The sequence below is a fragment of the Chiloscyllium plagiosum genome, unplaced genomic scaffold, assembly GCF_037043375.1.
Source record: "Chiloscyllium plagiosum isolate Xiang-an unplaced genomic scaffold, Cpla_swu_hap1 HiC_scaffold_20, whole genome shotgun sequence".
Taxonomy (NCBI): Eukaryota; Metazoa; Chordata; class Chondrichthyes; order Orectolobiformes; family Hemiscylliidae; genus Chiloscyllium; species Chiloscyllium plagiosum.
In genome coordinates, this window is record NW_028270158.1 from 1,623,799 (window position 1) to 1,640,060 (window position 16,262).

The 16,262-nt window shown below is 42.1% G+C and overlaps 1 protein-coding gene across 1 annotated transcript in view; it reads left to right on the forward strand.

The window, feature by feature from the left end:
* Window positions 1-16,262, forward strand: part of tmc7 (transmembrane channel like 7) — a 101,321-nt gene that overhangs the window by 16,037 nt on the left and 69,022 nt on the right. Inside the window, exons 3-4 of the mRNA XM_043712160.2 lie at window positions 7,403-7,545; window positions 10,812-10,979. Coding sequence (XP_043568095.1) covers window positions 7,403-7,545; window positions 10,812-10,979 — 311 coding nt within the window. The remainder of the gene's footprint in view (window positions 1-7,402; window positions 7,546-10,811; window positions 10,980-16,262) is intronic.

Sequence of the window (16,262 nt, forward strand, 5' to 3'; positions counted from 1 at the left end):
TGTTTCACAACATCCTACCTCTAGCAGGTCAGTAACTGTAGATAATGGGTAAGAGCTTGAGACTAAGGCAAGTATAGCTAAGAGTAAAAGCAGTCAGAGAGAGATTGCTGAGCTCAGCAGAACTTGAGATTTCGACTGTATTTATTTCAATGCAACAAGTATAACAGTAAAATAGATGAATTTGGAGCCTGGATTAAGCATGCAATAATGTTGCTATCACAGAGACATGGTTGAAGGAGGGACAGGATTGCCAGCTTAACATTATTGGAGATAAATGTTTTGGATGAGACAGAGTTGGAAGGAAAAGAGATAGAGGAATTGCGTTACTGGTTATAGGGCATATCACAGCTGTGTTGAGGGAGCACACTCTGGAGGGATCTTTCAGCAAGATATTATAGGTAGACTCAGGTATAGAAAGGGGCGGTCGCAATGTTGGGATTATGTACAGACTACCCAGCTGTCAGTGGGAGATAGAGGAAGAGATATGTAGTCAAATTCTGGAAAGATGTGAAAATAACAGGATTGTTGTGGTGGGTGATTGTTAACTTCCTCCATGTTGACTGCAACTCCCTTACTACTGACCTTGAATGGGGAGCAGTTTGTTAGGTGTTTCCAGGAAGACTTTTTGAAGCAGTATGTGGATATTCCGATGAGGGAGGGGGCCATACTGGACCTGGTGTTGGGAAATGAGGTTGGCCAAGTATCACTGGGGGAGGTTTTTGGGAGCAGTGAGCATAATTCTATAAGTTTTTGGATACTTATGAATAAGGACAAAGATCGACCTTGGATAAAGGTGTTAATTTGGGAGAAGGCCACCTATAACCAATTGGCATGACATAGGAGGTATAGTTGTTAGGTTCTTTTACCAAGGTTTCACACATGAGATGCAATTCGCACACACCAACTTCTGCAAACAGTTAAAGTTTATTAAAGCCTGTACAAGCTGGGGGACTCCCTTTGGCCCTCTTCGCAGGCATACTAAGTCGAGTTAAAGTGAGGCCCTGAACAAACAAAATGCATATCCTTTATACAGATCAGTTGGCCATACTTACAGATGCTCTGGTCACTCCCCCATAGTCACATGCCACTCAAGACCATCCCCAGTCACTCACAGTCACATGTTACCCCAGGTACCATGGTAGGATGAAATCATCCTCTGAGGGCAAATGCTAATGCCCTAATCCTGGGGAATCATTATGCAGACAATTTCCTGACTCAGTGATTGCCCAAGACAATACAGGTGCGACATACCTGGCTTGAGGGAATGGCTGAATGGAAGAGATTGAATGACAGTTTAATTTGATAATAGTAGGGGAGTAGTAGAAAATGACTGTCTAATTGGAGTGGGGGTCATTCATGAATGTCGTCTCCACCCACTTCCAGAATGTTCACTCAGTGCAGTTTAACTCTCTAATATTACATCAATGTCCAGAGGGATATTTCAATTTAATCTTTTGACATTACATAGTTAGTAATTTTGTAGATAACACCAAAATTGAAGTTGTGATTGATAGCAGGATATTGATCAGTTGGGCCAGCGGGCTGAGCAGTGACAGATGGAGTTTAATTTAGATAACTGTGAGGTGCTGCATTTTGGAAATGCAAATCAGGACAGGACTTGTACACTTAATGGTAAGATACTCGGGAGTTTTTCTGAACAAAGAGACCTTGGAGTACGGGATCATAGTTCCTTGAAACTGGAGTCCCAGGTAGACATGATAGTGAAGAAGGAATTTGCTATGCTTGCCTTTATTGGTCAGAGCATTGAGTATAGAACATAGAACAGTGGCACAGTGGTTAGCACTGCTGCCTCACAGCACCAGAGACCTGGGTTCAATTCCCGCCTCAGGCAATTGTCTGTGTGGAGTTTGCACATTCTCCCCATGTTTGCGTGGGTTTCCTCAGGGTGCTCCGGTTTCCTCCTACAGTCCAAAGATGTGCAGGTTAGGTGAATTGGCCATGCTAAATTGCCCGTAGTGTTAGGTGAAGGGGTAAATGTAGGGGAATGGGTCTGAGTGGGTTGCTGTTTGGAGGGTCGGTGTGGACTTGTTGGGTCGAAGGGCCTGTTTCCACACTGTAAGTAATCTAATTTAGTCGTTGTAAGTAATCCAATCAGTACATGCCCTTCGGCCCTCGATGTTGCACCGACCTGCGAAACCAATCTGAAGCCCATCTAACCTACACTATTCAATTTTCATTCATATATTTAATCAATGACCATTTAAATGTCCTTAAAGTTGGCGAGTCTACTGTTGCAGGCAGGGTGTTCCAAGCCCCTACTAATCTGAGTAAAGAAACTACCTTTTCTTTAACAATCTTTCTGAATAAAGAAACTATATCTATCACCCCTCAATTTATATATCTATATCTATGTCCCCTCGTGCTAGCCATCACTAGCCGAGGAAAAAAGCTCTCACTTTCCACCCTATCTAACCCTGTGATCATCTTATATGTCTCAATTAAGTCACCTCTCAACCTTCTTCTCTCGCACGAAAACAGCCTCCAGTCCCTCAGTCTTTCCCCATAAGACAATCCCTCCATACCAGACAACATGCTAGTAAATCTCCTCTGAACCCTTTCCAAAGCTTCCACGTCCTTCCTATAATGTAGTGACCCCAGAACTGTACGCAATATTCCAAGTGTGGCAACACCAAAGTTTTGTACAGCTGCAGGATGACCTCATGGTTCGAAAACTCAATCCCTCTACCAATAAAAGCTAACACACCATATGCCTTCTTAACAACCCTACCAACCTGGGTGGCAACTTTCAGGGATGTGTGTACATGAACACTGAGATTTCTCTGCTACCAAGAATCTTTCCATTAGCCCAGTACGATGTATTCCTGTTGCTCCTTCCTAAGTTAATCACCTCACACTTTTCCGCATTAAACTCCATTTGTCAACTCTCAGCTGAGCTCTGCAGCTTATCTATGTCCCTCTGTAACCTGCGACATCCTTTGGCACTATCCAGAACTCCCCCGACCTTAGAGTTATCCACAAATTTACTAACCCATCCTCTATGCCCTCATCCAGGTCATTTATAAAACGATAGAGAGCAATGGACCCAAAACAGATCTTTGCGGTACACCACTACTAACCGAGCTCCAGGATGAATATTTCCCATCAACCACCACCCTCTGTCTTCTTTCAGCTAGCCAATTTCTGATCCAAACCATCAAATCACCCTCAATCCCATGTCTCCGTATTTTGTGCAATAGCCTACCATGGGGAACCTTATCAAACACTTTACTGAAATCCATATACACCACATGAACTGCTTTACCCTCATCCACCTGTTTGATCACCTTCTCAAAGAACTCAGTAAGGTTTGTGAGGCACAATATACTCTTCACAAAACTGTGTTGACTATCCCTAATCAAATTATTCCTTTCTAGATGATTATAAATCCTATCTCTTATAATACTTTCCCAAAATTTTACCCACAACTGAGGTAAGGCTCAATGGCCCATAATTACCAGGGTTGTCTCTACTCCCCTTCTTGAACAAGGGAACAACATTTGCTATCCCCCAGTCTTCTGGCACTATTCCTGTAGACAATGTCAACATAAAGATCAAAGCCAAAGGCTCTGCAATCTCCTCCCTGACTTCCCAGAGAATCCGTGGATAAATCCCATCCAGCCTAGGGGGCTTATCTATTTTCACACTTTCCAGAATTGCCAACACCTCCTCCTTGCGAACCTCAATCCTGTCTAGTCTAGTAGCTTGTATCTCAGTATTCGTCTTGACAACATTGTCTTTTTCCAGTGTGAATACTGACGAAAAATATTCATTTAGTGCCTCTCCTATCTCTTTGGAATCCGTGCACAACTTTCCACTACTGTCCTTGACAGACCCTAATCTTACTCTTGTTATTCTTTTATTCCTGACATACCTACAGAAAACTTTAGGGTTTTCCTTAATCCTATTCTCATGTCCCCTCCTGGCTGTCTTTAGGTCTTTCCCGGCTAACGTGTAACTCTGAAGTGCCCTAATTGAGCCTTCATGTCTCATCCTTATATAAGCCTTCTCTTTCTCTTGACCAGGGATTCAACTTCCTTAGTAAACCACGGCTCCCTTGTTCAACCACTTCCTTCCTGCCTGACAAGTACATGCTTATCAAGGGCATGCAGTAGCTGTTCCTTAAATAAGCGCCACGTTTCAATTGTGCCTGTCCCCTACAGTTTCCTTCCCATCCTATGCATCCTAAATCTTGCCTAGTCGCATCATAATTGCCTTTTCCCCCAGCTACAATTCTTGCTCTGTGATATCCTTCGCTAAAGTAGACATTATCGAATTGTGGTCACTATCACCAAAGTGCTCACCTACCTCCAAATCTAACACCTGGCCTGGTTCATTTGCTAAATCTAACGTGGCCTTGCCCCTTGTTGGCCTGTCAGGAAACTCTCCTGCACACATTGGACAAGAACTGACTCATCTAAAGTACTCGAACTATAGCATTTCCAGTCAATATTTGGAAAGTTGAAGTCCCCCATAGCAAGTACCCTGTTACTCTTGCGCCTATCCAGAATCATTTTTGCTATCCTTTCCTCTACATCTCTGGAACTATTTGGAGTATAGGAGTTGGGAGGTCATGTTGTTGTTGCTGTACAGGATATTGGTTAGGCCATAATTGGAATACTGCCTGCAATTCTGGTCGCCTTGCTATAGGAAGAATGTTGTGAAACTTGAAAGGGTTCAAAAGAAGATTTATGAGGATGTTGCAGGAGTTCGAGAGTTCTGGTTTATAGGGAGAGGCTGATTAGGCTGGGGCTATTTTCCCCTGAGTTTTGGAGGCTGAGGGGTGACCATATAGAGGTTTATAAAATCATGAGGGGCATGGATAGGGTGAATAGCTAAGGCCTTTTCTTTAGGGTAGGGGAAAAAGACTAGAGGGCTTTCGTTTAAGGTGAGCAAGGAAAGATATTTAAGGGACCTCAGGGGCAACTTTTTCATACAGAGGGTGGTGCTGTATGGAATGAGCTGCCAGAGGAAATGGTGGAGGCTGGTACAATTGCAACATTTAAAAGGCATGTGGATATACACATAAATAGGAAGGGATTGGAGGGATATGACCCAAATGCTGGCAATTGGAACTAGTTTAATTTAGGATATCTGGTTGGCACGGATGAGTTGAACTGAAGTGTCTGTTTCCGTGTACAATTCTATGACACTGTTGACCCCTTGTGGTGCCAGAAGCTTGACTGTGACTGCATTACGCTGCCTATTCTTTCTGGACTGTCTGGTATTCACCCATTCAATTCTTTACTTTAGTCCCTTGAGCTGGGGTGTGACTACCTCTCAAAATGTGTTATCCACATAACTCTCAGCCTTGAAGTTGTGCCACATGCCTCCAAGTACTGTTCAAAGGGGAGGGGAGACAATGGCCTAGTGGTATTATCACAGGTCTGTTAAACTTGCCGTGGCTGATATTGAAGTATGAATTCGATAAATATCTGGAATTAAGAGTGTAATGATGACCATGAATCCATTGTCAATTGTTGGAAAAACCTATCTGGGTCACTAATGTCCTTTAGAGATGAAAACTAAAGTGTGTGATACCATTACCTAAGGTTTACAACGCAGGGGCCCCCCTCAGATCCATAGTCTCATTCCCTGGCACACCAACATACTGCCTAGCAAAGGAACTTCACCCTAAACTGAAATACCTAGTAGAAGCCTCAAGCCACTCCATCCACCCCACCCAAGAATTCCTGAACATCATCAGAAACACCAGGATAGAAGAGGACGAAGTCATGGTCTCCTCCTCCTGGTTCTATTCACATCAATTAACATCGGAATGGCCAAAGAAACACTGACCTCATACTCGACAAACCAAGGACACAAACACCAGACAGCACCAACTCCATCAGCAAGGACAGCATCCTCAAGCTAGTAGACCTAGGAACCCTCCAACCACAGGGGATGAACTCGGATTTCACCAGTTTCCTCATTTCCCCTCCCCCCCCACCTTGTCTCAGTCAAATCCATCGAACTCAGCACCGCCTTCCTAACCTGCAATCTTCTTCCTGACCTCTCCGCCCCCACCCCAGTCTGACCTATCACCCTCACCTTTACCTCTTTCCACCTATCGCATTTCCAACGCCCCTCCCCCAAGTCCCTCCTCCCTACCTTTTTATCTTAGCCTGCTGGACACACTTTCCTCAATCCTGAAGAAGGGCTTATGCCCGAAACGTTGATTCTTCTGTTCCCTGGATGCTGCCTGACCTGCTGTGCTGTTCCAGCAACACATTTCCAGCTCTGATCTCCAGCATCTGCAGACCTCACTTTCTCCTAGTAGACCTGTGCCTCACTACCCACTTCACCTTCAAGGACAAGACCTACAAACAGATCAACGGTTCACCAATGGGATCAACAATAGCAGGATTTTTAGCAGGAGCAATAATGCAGGGACTCGAACAATCAGTCCTCCCCATGCTCCAACCTAAGCTTTGGGTCCGCAATGTGGGTGTCACCTTTCTCACCACGAAACGGAACAAATTAGAGGAACAACAGGTACCTGGTGAACACAGTCCACCAAATCTTAAACAACAAATCCAAACCAGAAGACACAACATGCCCAGAGACTCTAGCCACACTACCATACATCAAAGACATCTCGGAGATGACTACCAGACTACTCTGACCCCTTGACATCATGGTAGCCCACAAACCTATCAGCACAGTAAAACAGCTCCTGATGAACCTAAAGGACCCTGTACCAACAACCAGAAAAACGAATGTCATTTACAAAATACCCTGTAAAGACTGCAACAAATACTATATCCGTCAGACAGGCAGGAAACTAGCCACCCGGGTACATGAAGACCAACTAGCCACCAAAAGACAGGGCCAGCTATACTAGTATCCTTACACACAGACGAAGAAGGACACATCTTCGACTGGGATAACACATCCATCCTAGGACAGGCTAAACAGAGACATGCACGGGAATTCCTAGATGCCTGGCATTCAAACTCGAACACCATCATTAAACACATTGATTTGGACCCCATTTACTAGCCTCTGAGAAAAAGAACTGGAAATGATATCATCCACTGTAACAGACTGAAACACAAATAGAAAGCGGGACAGAACACCAGCGCTTCACCAGATGCTCACTGGTGATGTTACCGAGCATGGTGATGAAACGTCTTGAGAACAAACCTACCAGCTCAGCGAACAAACTTACAACTTGCATATGTTGTGTTGACAGCATTTACAGAGAAGTTATAGCTTCAAAGGGGCGAGCTGTCAGAAGATTCTTGGATTTTAGATCTCAGCAGAGCACACAAAAGCAATATTAATTCATGATTAGTGCATGTTTAATGTTTTGGTGGGTTTTTTTTTACAAGCATTAAAGTGTGTCTGATTTAAAAGTTTTATTCTCTCGCTTTTTTTTTAGAGCTAGTCCAGATTATCAAACTTACATGTTAACAAAATATGATCAAGGCCGTCTGTTTAGAAAAAAGGCAAGATTTGTTCAAACTGTCAAGGAGCGTTTATCCAGCCTGTGCCTTTGGAAAAAAGACATTCATGACATAGAAGGTGGGAAAGTTCGAATTATCATTCAGTTAAACAGTTAAACAGTTAAATTGCATCAGTTTGTATGATAAAATGTTAACAGCTCACTTAAAAAAAAATTGTTAATTTGAATTATTAAAAAAAAATTTGGTGTGAAATGTAAGACTAGTTTGTTTATCCAATAAGAGAAAGAGAACTTCAGATCATGAGTGGCTGGGATTTAATTGTCAGGTTGTAATCAAATTTATTATGGAACACTGGACAATAGATACTTATTTATACTAAAGGTACAATGTAATTTATATATGCAAATTAGTTTAGTTTGAAGGTGGCACTGCAGATTGAGAAAGTGATTAAAACTGCAGATCAAATCCTGAACTTTAAGAATAGTGGCTGGAGTACAAATACAAGCAAGTTTATAAGAACCTTTGCATAACAGTGACTTGGTTTTAATTGGTATACTGTGTCCAATTCTCGACACTGAACTCCAGCTAGAATGCAAACGCTTTAGAGCAACTGCAGAAAAGATTTAAGCAAATGGTTTCCAGGGGTGAGGAATTTCAGTTACCAGGATACAAGCTGATGATCTCTTTTTATAAAGAAAAGTTCAAGGGAAGATTTGGTAAATATTTTCAAAATCATGAGGAATCTGGGAAGTACTGAAGATCAGACTAGCCTTGTGCATATCCACAGATCCCTGAAGATGGAGCAAGTAGGCAAGGTGATTAAAAAGGCAGTTGGGATGCAATCCTTTATTAGCTGAGGCTAGTATACAAGAGCAAGGATGTTATACTGGAACTGTACAAAACAGTGTTTAAGTTATAACTGTGGTGCTGTATGCATTTCTGGTCACCACATTGTAGGAAGGATGTGACGTAGCTCGAGAGGGTGCAAAGGAGATTCACTAGGATGCTGTGTGGGATGGAGAGGAAGCAATGGATAGTTTGTGGTTGTTTTCCTTGGAGTAGCAAAGTTTGACAGGGGACCTGGAAGAGGTACTTAAGATTATGAGAGGCAGAGATAGACTGGATAAGGAGGCATTTATTCCATTGGTAGAGAGGTTAATAACCAGAGGCCAAATATTTAACGTACAAAGTAGAAGGCAAAGAAGAGTTAGAATCATAGAGATGTACAGTATGGAAACAGACCCTCCGGCCCAACCCGTCCATGCCGACCAGATATCCCAACCCAATCTAGTTCCACCTGTCAGCACCTGTCCATATCCCTCCAAACCCTTCCTATTCATATACCCATCCAGATGCCTTTTAAATGATGTAATTGTACCAGCCTCCACCACTTTCTCTGGCAGCTCATTCCATACACATACCACCCTTTGAGTAAAATGTTGCCCCTTAGGTCTCTTTTATGTCTTTCCTCCTCACCCTAAACCTATGCCCTCTAGTTCTGGACTCCCCCACCCCAGGGAAAAGACTTTGTCTATTTATCCTATTCATGCCCCCCATGATTTTATAAACCTCTATAAGGTCACCCCTCCGCCTCCGACGCTCCAGGGAAAACAGCCCTCGCCTATTCAACCTCTCTCCATAGCTCAAATCCTCCAACCCCGGCAACATTCTATTAAATCTTCTATGCATTCCTTCCAGAGCAATAACATCCTTCCTGTAATGTACTGACGAGAACTGTACAGAGCACTCCAGTTGAGGCCTTACCAGTGCCTTATATGGCATAGTGGTTAGCACTCAGTGACAGGGACCCTTGAGAATTCTTTTCACTCAGAGGGTAGGAAGAATCTGGAACACACTGCCTGAAAGTGATTGAGTCAGAAAGTCTAGTAATATTTAAACAGTATTTAGGTATTCACTTGTGTTACCATAGCCTTCAGTGCAAGGGGCCAAGATCTGGAAAATGGGATAAGTATAATCAGTTCTTTGTTGACCGGCCAGAAATGATGAGCTGAATGCCCCAGTTTGTGCTGTAAACATCTGAGTCTGAGTAATCAAGAAGACTAATGGGATGCTAACCTTTATCATGAGATGATTTGAACATAAAAGTAAGGATGTTGTGCTTCTGTGAGCTTGGTGAGACTATATCTTGAATACTGCATGCAGTTTGGTCTCATTTCAGGAAAGATGTAAGTGGTTTGGAGGCAGTTCAGACAAGCTTTACTAGATTGATATCTGCAGCAGGTTGTCTTAATAGAAAAGAATAGTTTTGAAGACCAAAGTGTTATTTTATTGATATTTCTAAGATTCTGAATGATCTTGACAAAGTGGATGGAGAAATGATGTCTACTCTTGTGGTGAGAACATATTGGGGATATTATTTTAAATCAGCAGTTGCTCTTTTAAGGAGATGAGCATTTTTTTCTTTCAGAGGCTTTCGCAACTTTCAAACTCTCTTTCTCAGAAAATGGTGGAGGCAATGCCATTGAATATTTTAAATGTAGAGGTGGCTCTTGTTAAATATGGGAATTGAAGGTTTTTGGGGATAGATAGGATTAAGGAATTTGGAATGCCAACAAATAAGCCATAATTGTATTGAATGGTGCCCTAAAGGCTTTGTGGGTCTCCCTACAGCACATTGACTACAGCAATTCAAGAAGGTAGCTTGTTATCACCTTCTCAAGGTCAACTAGGAACATGTAATAAATGCTGGTCCAGCCAGCTACACATATGTACCCTGAATTTTAAAGAAACCGGCTTGAAAGGCTTAATTCATAAGCTTGTATACCTGGCTGTTGAAGCTAGGTCAGTTGAAAATTTAAAACTGTGATCAATTGATTTTTGTTAGGAGAATGTATTCCCCAAGCATATGAAATCAAGGCAGGTAAATTGAATTGAGGTAAATAACACCCACTATGTAATAGAATGACAGGATAGGTTCAAAATGGCCTTCATCTGTTTTTGTATTCCTAGCTGGTTTTTAGACCGTAGATGAAGGAGCAGAGTAGCCCATTAGGCCCATTGAGCTTGCTCCAGTTAGCTCCTCCAGTGCTCCCTTCATTGAAATCATGGGCTGATCTGATAATTCTGAACTCCACTTTTCTACTTAATCCCTATGATCCTTTACTGATTAGGAATGTCTGTGTCAGCTTTGAATATACTTAATGACCCAACCTTGACGATCCTCTGCAATAAAAAATTCTACAAATTCATTAGTCTCTGAGAGAAAGAAATTCCTCCTCATTTCTGTCTTAAAATGGGTGACCTCGGACCTCCCCACAAGAGGAAATAAACTCTCTGCATCCACCCTAAGTAATTTTATATGTTTCAATAGGTCTCCTCTCATTTGAATATTGAATTAATTTGATTTTTCTTTATGTCTTGCAGGCAAATTTGGCACTGGAATCCGATCTTACTTTTCCTTTCTTCGTTTTCTGGTTTTGTTGAATTTTGTGATATTTCTGTTAATGTTTGCTCTTGTCACACTTCCAACCATCATTTCAAAGACCAGATTTGTTAACACTACGTATGCTGACATTCCCTCCTCTGTAGTAGGTAATTAATCAAATGTATTAAATTTGTGATTGCAGATTTTATTTTTGGAAGCTTGTCTTAATTGTAGTGCTCATTAGACTCTTGATCCAATCAAAAATGAACTCGATGAATCGGGTAGTATGCAAACTACTGGATTAGTACTTTCACCTTTTGTATATAGATAACATGTTGTTGGCTTCTTGTGGGACAATGAAATTGATGACGATCATGTTATGATGCTTTGATGCTGCTGGGATCTTTCTCACTCCAATCTAGTTTTGTTCCAGTTGTGACCCATGCCTTTAATTATTTTTCTTGTGTTGGCACAGCTGTTTTGCATACATGAACAGAAAAATCTATTCCTCATTTAAATCTATGCAGTATAGTGACTATCCATCATGGACATATTTCTGCAACAGTGTTCTTAGGCTGATCCTGACCATGCCTTTTTTGGCATATCTTGTTATCTGTTGTTTTGGTCAATACATCTTTGGTCTCTAGTTGGTTAAAAAAAAATTGCAATTTAAAAATTTTGGTCACTTGCAACATATCAATGGTTTATCTATCTCCACTAGGATCCTTATTGATAGTATCAGAACCATTTTGTGTGAAGATGCTGACTCATGTGTGGGGCCTTGGAATGATACTGGGATAAATGCAAGGTAGTGATGTGGCTAATGGTAATCAGAATGTGATAGGAAGGGATAGGAGAAAATGAGGTCTGCAGATGCTGGAGATCAGAGCTGAAAATGTGTTGCTGGAAAAGCGCAGCAGGTCAGGCAGCATCCAGGGAACAGGAGAATCGACGTTTCGGGCATAAGCCTGAAGAAGGGCTTATGCCCGAAACGTCGATTCTCCTGTTCCCTGGATGCTGCCTGACCTGCTGCGCTTTTCCAGCAACACATTTTCAGCTAGGAAGGGATAGAGCTTACAAACATCAGAATGAGCGAGCAAAGAAGGTCAGATTGGTAAACATGCCATCGAGATAGAATTACAGGCTCTAAATGTGAATGCATACAGCATGTGTAAAAGATTGATTAATTGGCAGCAGTAATTGAAATAAATAAGCGTGATATCATGGGGTGATGTTGAGGTTCTTTTACTGGAGATGGTCATTGCCTTGCGTGACATGCATATTACTTGCACCTTGTCAGCCCAAACCTGCATTTGGACGTGGACTACTTTGATATCTGAGGGGTCATGAATAGTGCCTTTTTGAATATTTGCAGTCCATATGTTATAAATATATCCGTAATGCTGTTTGGGAGTTCCAGGATTCAGATCCAGGAATAGTAAAGTCATGGCAACGTAGTTCGGGGGATGTTGCATGGCTTGGAAGGAAACTTGCAGGTGGTGGTATTCTCATGTTTGTGCTGCCCTGTTTGTCTGGGTGTTTCAGGTTGCATTTTTGAAAGGTGCTGAAGGTTTTAAAGAACCTGATGATTCGTTAATGCATATCTTGTAGGCGCTGCATATTAGTAAGGGAAGGAGTGAATATTCAAGTTATTCAATGGAGTGCCTGTCAAATGAGGTACTTTGTTCCTGAAATTGCTGAGTCGGAGTATTACTCATCAGGCAATTGGAGAATATTTCATCACATTCTTGACTTGTAAATGATGATCCAAGTTTTAAGGAGTCAGGAGTTGTGTTACTCACTGATTTATTCCTAGCTTCTGACCTGCTCTTATGTAAATGGCCACAGTATTTGCATAGTTGGTCCAGCTCAGTTTCTGGTTAATAGTAACCCCCAGAATGCTGATAGTAAAGGATTCTGAGATGGTAATACCTTTAAACATTAATAAGAGATTATTTGATTCACTCTTGTATAAGATGATCTTTGTATGGCACTAGTTTGTCACAGTTGTTACTTGCCAATTATCAGCCTAAGCTAGAATGTTATCCAGGTCATCATCGCACAGAAATTCCTTCAGAATCTGAGGAATTGCAAATGATACTGGACCTTGCAATTATCAGCAAACATCCCACTTCTCACCTTACGATGGAGGAAGGTCTTTGATGAATTAGCTGAAGATAATTGGGCCTGAGACATTACCCTGAGGAACTCCTATTGAAATGTCTTGGAGCTGACAAGATTGACCTCCAAAAAACACAACTATCTTCCTTTGTGCTAGGTATTAATTCAACAAGCAGAGATTTCCCCCTGATTTCCATTTACTCCAGTTTTACTCGGGCTCCGTGTTATCACACTTGGTCATATGTAGCCTTGATGTTAAGGATAGACACTTTCGCCACGAATTCAACTTCTTTGTCCATGCTTTGACTGGAATTGGAAGTAATGGTATTCCAATTGAGTAAAGGTAACTGTAAAGACATGAGGGAGGAGCTGACACGGAAGGTGGTGGAGTAGCAATGGCAGGGGTTTTGGGGGGTAGCTTGGGAGGTAGCAGAAATTCATTCTAAGGAAGAAACAGCTTACTAAACGGAGGACAAGACAACCATGGCTGACATGGAAAGTCAGAGACAACATAAAAGCTAAATAAAAAGCATACCATGTGGTGAAAATTAGAGGGAAACCAGAGGATTGGGAGGCCTTCAAAACCAAGCAGAAGTCGACTGAGAAAGCAATATCGGGGAGAAGATGAAATATGAGAATAAGACAGCTAGTATTGAAAAGGAGTTTGCATATGGTTTTTCTGCATATATAAAATGTAAGAAAGAGGCAAGAATAGACTTTGGACTGCTGGAAAATTAAGATGGAGAAGTAATAATGGGGGAAAAAAGAAATAGAGAAACTGAATAGGTACTTTGCATTAGTCTTTACAGTGGAAGTAGCAGTATATCAGAATTTCAAGAGAGCAAGGGGGCAGAGATAAGTGGAGTGGCCATCACTAAGAAGAAAGTGTTGAGGAAACTGAAAGGTCTGAAGGCAGTTAAATCACTGGGAGCAGATGGACTGCATCCCATAGTTCTGAAGGAGACAGTGGAGGAGATTGTGGAGGCATTGGTGATGATCTTTCAGGAATTACTGGAGATAGGGACGGAGCCAGAGGACTGGAAAATGGATAATGTAACACCCTTGTTTAAAAAGGGAGGGAAGCAGAAGACAGGAAATTATTAGCCAGTTAGCCTGACCTCAGTCGTTGGTACGGTTTTTTGTGGAGTCCTTGGAAGTGCAAGGTAAAGTAGAGCAGTACCAGTACAGCTTCATCAAGGGGAAATCAGGCCTGACCAACCTGTTAGAATTCTTTGAGGAGGTGAAAAGCAAGTTAAACAAATTCGAGCCAGTGGACATGATCTATCTGGATTTCCAGAAGATTTTTGACAAGCTGCCGCAAATGCTGCTGTTAAATAAATTAAGCGCCCATGGTGTTAGGAGCAAGGTACTGGGGTGAATAGAGGATTAACTGACTGGCAGAAGGCAGAGATTCGGGGTAAAGGGGTTGATCTCAGAATGGCAGCAGTGATGAGTGGAGTTCAGTAGGGGATTACAACTATTCACAATATACATCACCAGGCTGGATGAAGGAGCTGAGGGCATTGTTGCTAAGTTTGCATATGACACAAAGATAGGTAGAGGGACAGATAGTGTTGACAAAGTGGGTTGGCTGGAGAAGGACTTGGACAGGTTAGGAGAGTGTGCAAACTCCACATAGACATTCTTTTCATGTCTGCATGGGTTTCTTTTGGGTGCTCCAGTTTCCTCCTACAGTCCAAAGATGTGCAGGTTAGATGGATTGACCATGCTAAATTGCCCCATAGTATCCAGGGATGAGTAGGTTAGGTGGATTGTCCTTGGAAAATGCAGGGTTACAGAGATAGGGTAAGGGATGGGATGCTCTTCAAAGGGTTTATATGGACTTGATGGGCCAAATGGCCTGCATTCACACTTGTATGGATTCTAATTCTAAACAAAGTGGGCAAAGAAAAGGCAGGGTTCGAATACAAAATTAAAATGTATGAGGTAATGTACTTGATGGAAAGAATAGAGGTGTGGACTATTGTCTAAATGGGGAAAGGTTTTGGAAATCTGAAGCACAGAGGGACATGATTCTCTTAAGGTTAACATGCAGGTTCAGTAGATAATTAGGAAGGCAAATGTAATATTAGTATACATTTCAAGAGGGCTAGAATACAAAAGCAAGGATGTAGCATTGAGGCTGAACTAGGTTCTGGTCAGACCCCATTTGGAATACTGTGGGAAGTTTGGGCTCCATAATTAAGGAATGATGTGCTGTTCTTGGAGGGGATCCAAAGGATGATCCAGGAGAAGAAGGGCTTCTCACTTGAGGAGTTGTTGAGGACTCTCGATATGTACTTGACGGAGTTTCGAGGGATGGGGGGGAATCTAATTGAAACTTATAGAATAATTAAAGGCCTGAATAGTGGATTTGAGATTAGTAGGGGAGACTAGGCCCTGAGGGAACAGCCACAGAGTGAAGGGACGACCCTTTAGGACTGAAATGAGGAGGAATTTCTTCAGCCAAAGGGTGATGAACCTGTTGAACTCATTGCTCCAGAGGGTTGTGGAGGCCAAATTATTGAGTGTACTTAAGATAACATAGTTCTTTGAAAGATTTTTGATAAGAGGATCAAGCATTACGGGTGGAAGACAGGAAAAAGGAGTTGAGAATTATATTCGCCATGATTAAATCGTGGAGCAGACTTAATGGGCCGAATAGGCTAATTCTGCTCCTATGTCTTATGGTCTTACGTCAAAGGCAATAAGTGCTGGCCCAGCCAGTGATGCACACGTCACAAGATTGAATAAAAAAAAAAGCTGTTTCATGAATCTTCATGAAGTCTGCAATCAATGTTGAGGACTCCCAAGGCTACTTGCTCCTAAGTATATGCAGCTGTGCTGTCACCTTTGGTAGGTTTTTACAATTGATGGGACAAGACATACCTGGGGATAGTGATGGTTGGACCTAGGGTGTCCAGGTGATCACAAAGTTAAATTCCTTTTGTCAGACTTTGTGGTTGTTAGGTACTATTGAATGATTTGCTTAAATTTTAGAGGTTGTCAAAATTCCATCGCATTGCTGTAGATCTGGAGCCATGTGTAGATTAGACCAGGTGAGGATTTTATTTAAAAATTCATTTTTGTGGGATGTGGGTGTCGCTGGCTGGCCAATATTTATGGCCCATTCCTTGTTGCCCTTGAGAATGTGGTGTTGAGCTGCCTTCTTGAATCGCTGCAGTCCACCAGCTGTGGGTTGTCCCACAATGCCATGAGGCAGGGAATTTCAGGAATTTGACCCAATGACAGTGAAGGAACTTATATTTATAAGTCAGGGTAATGAGTGGCTTTGAGGTGAACTTGAAGGTGGTGGTGTTCCCATGTAT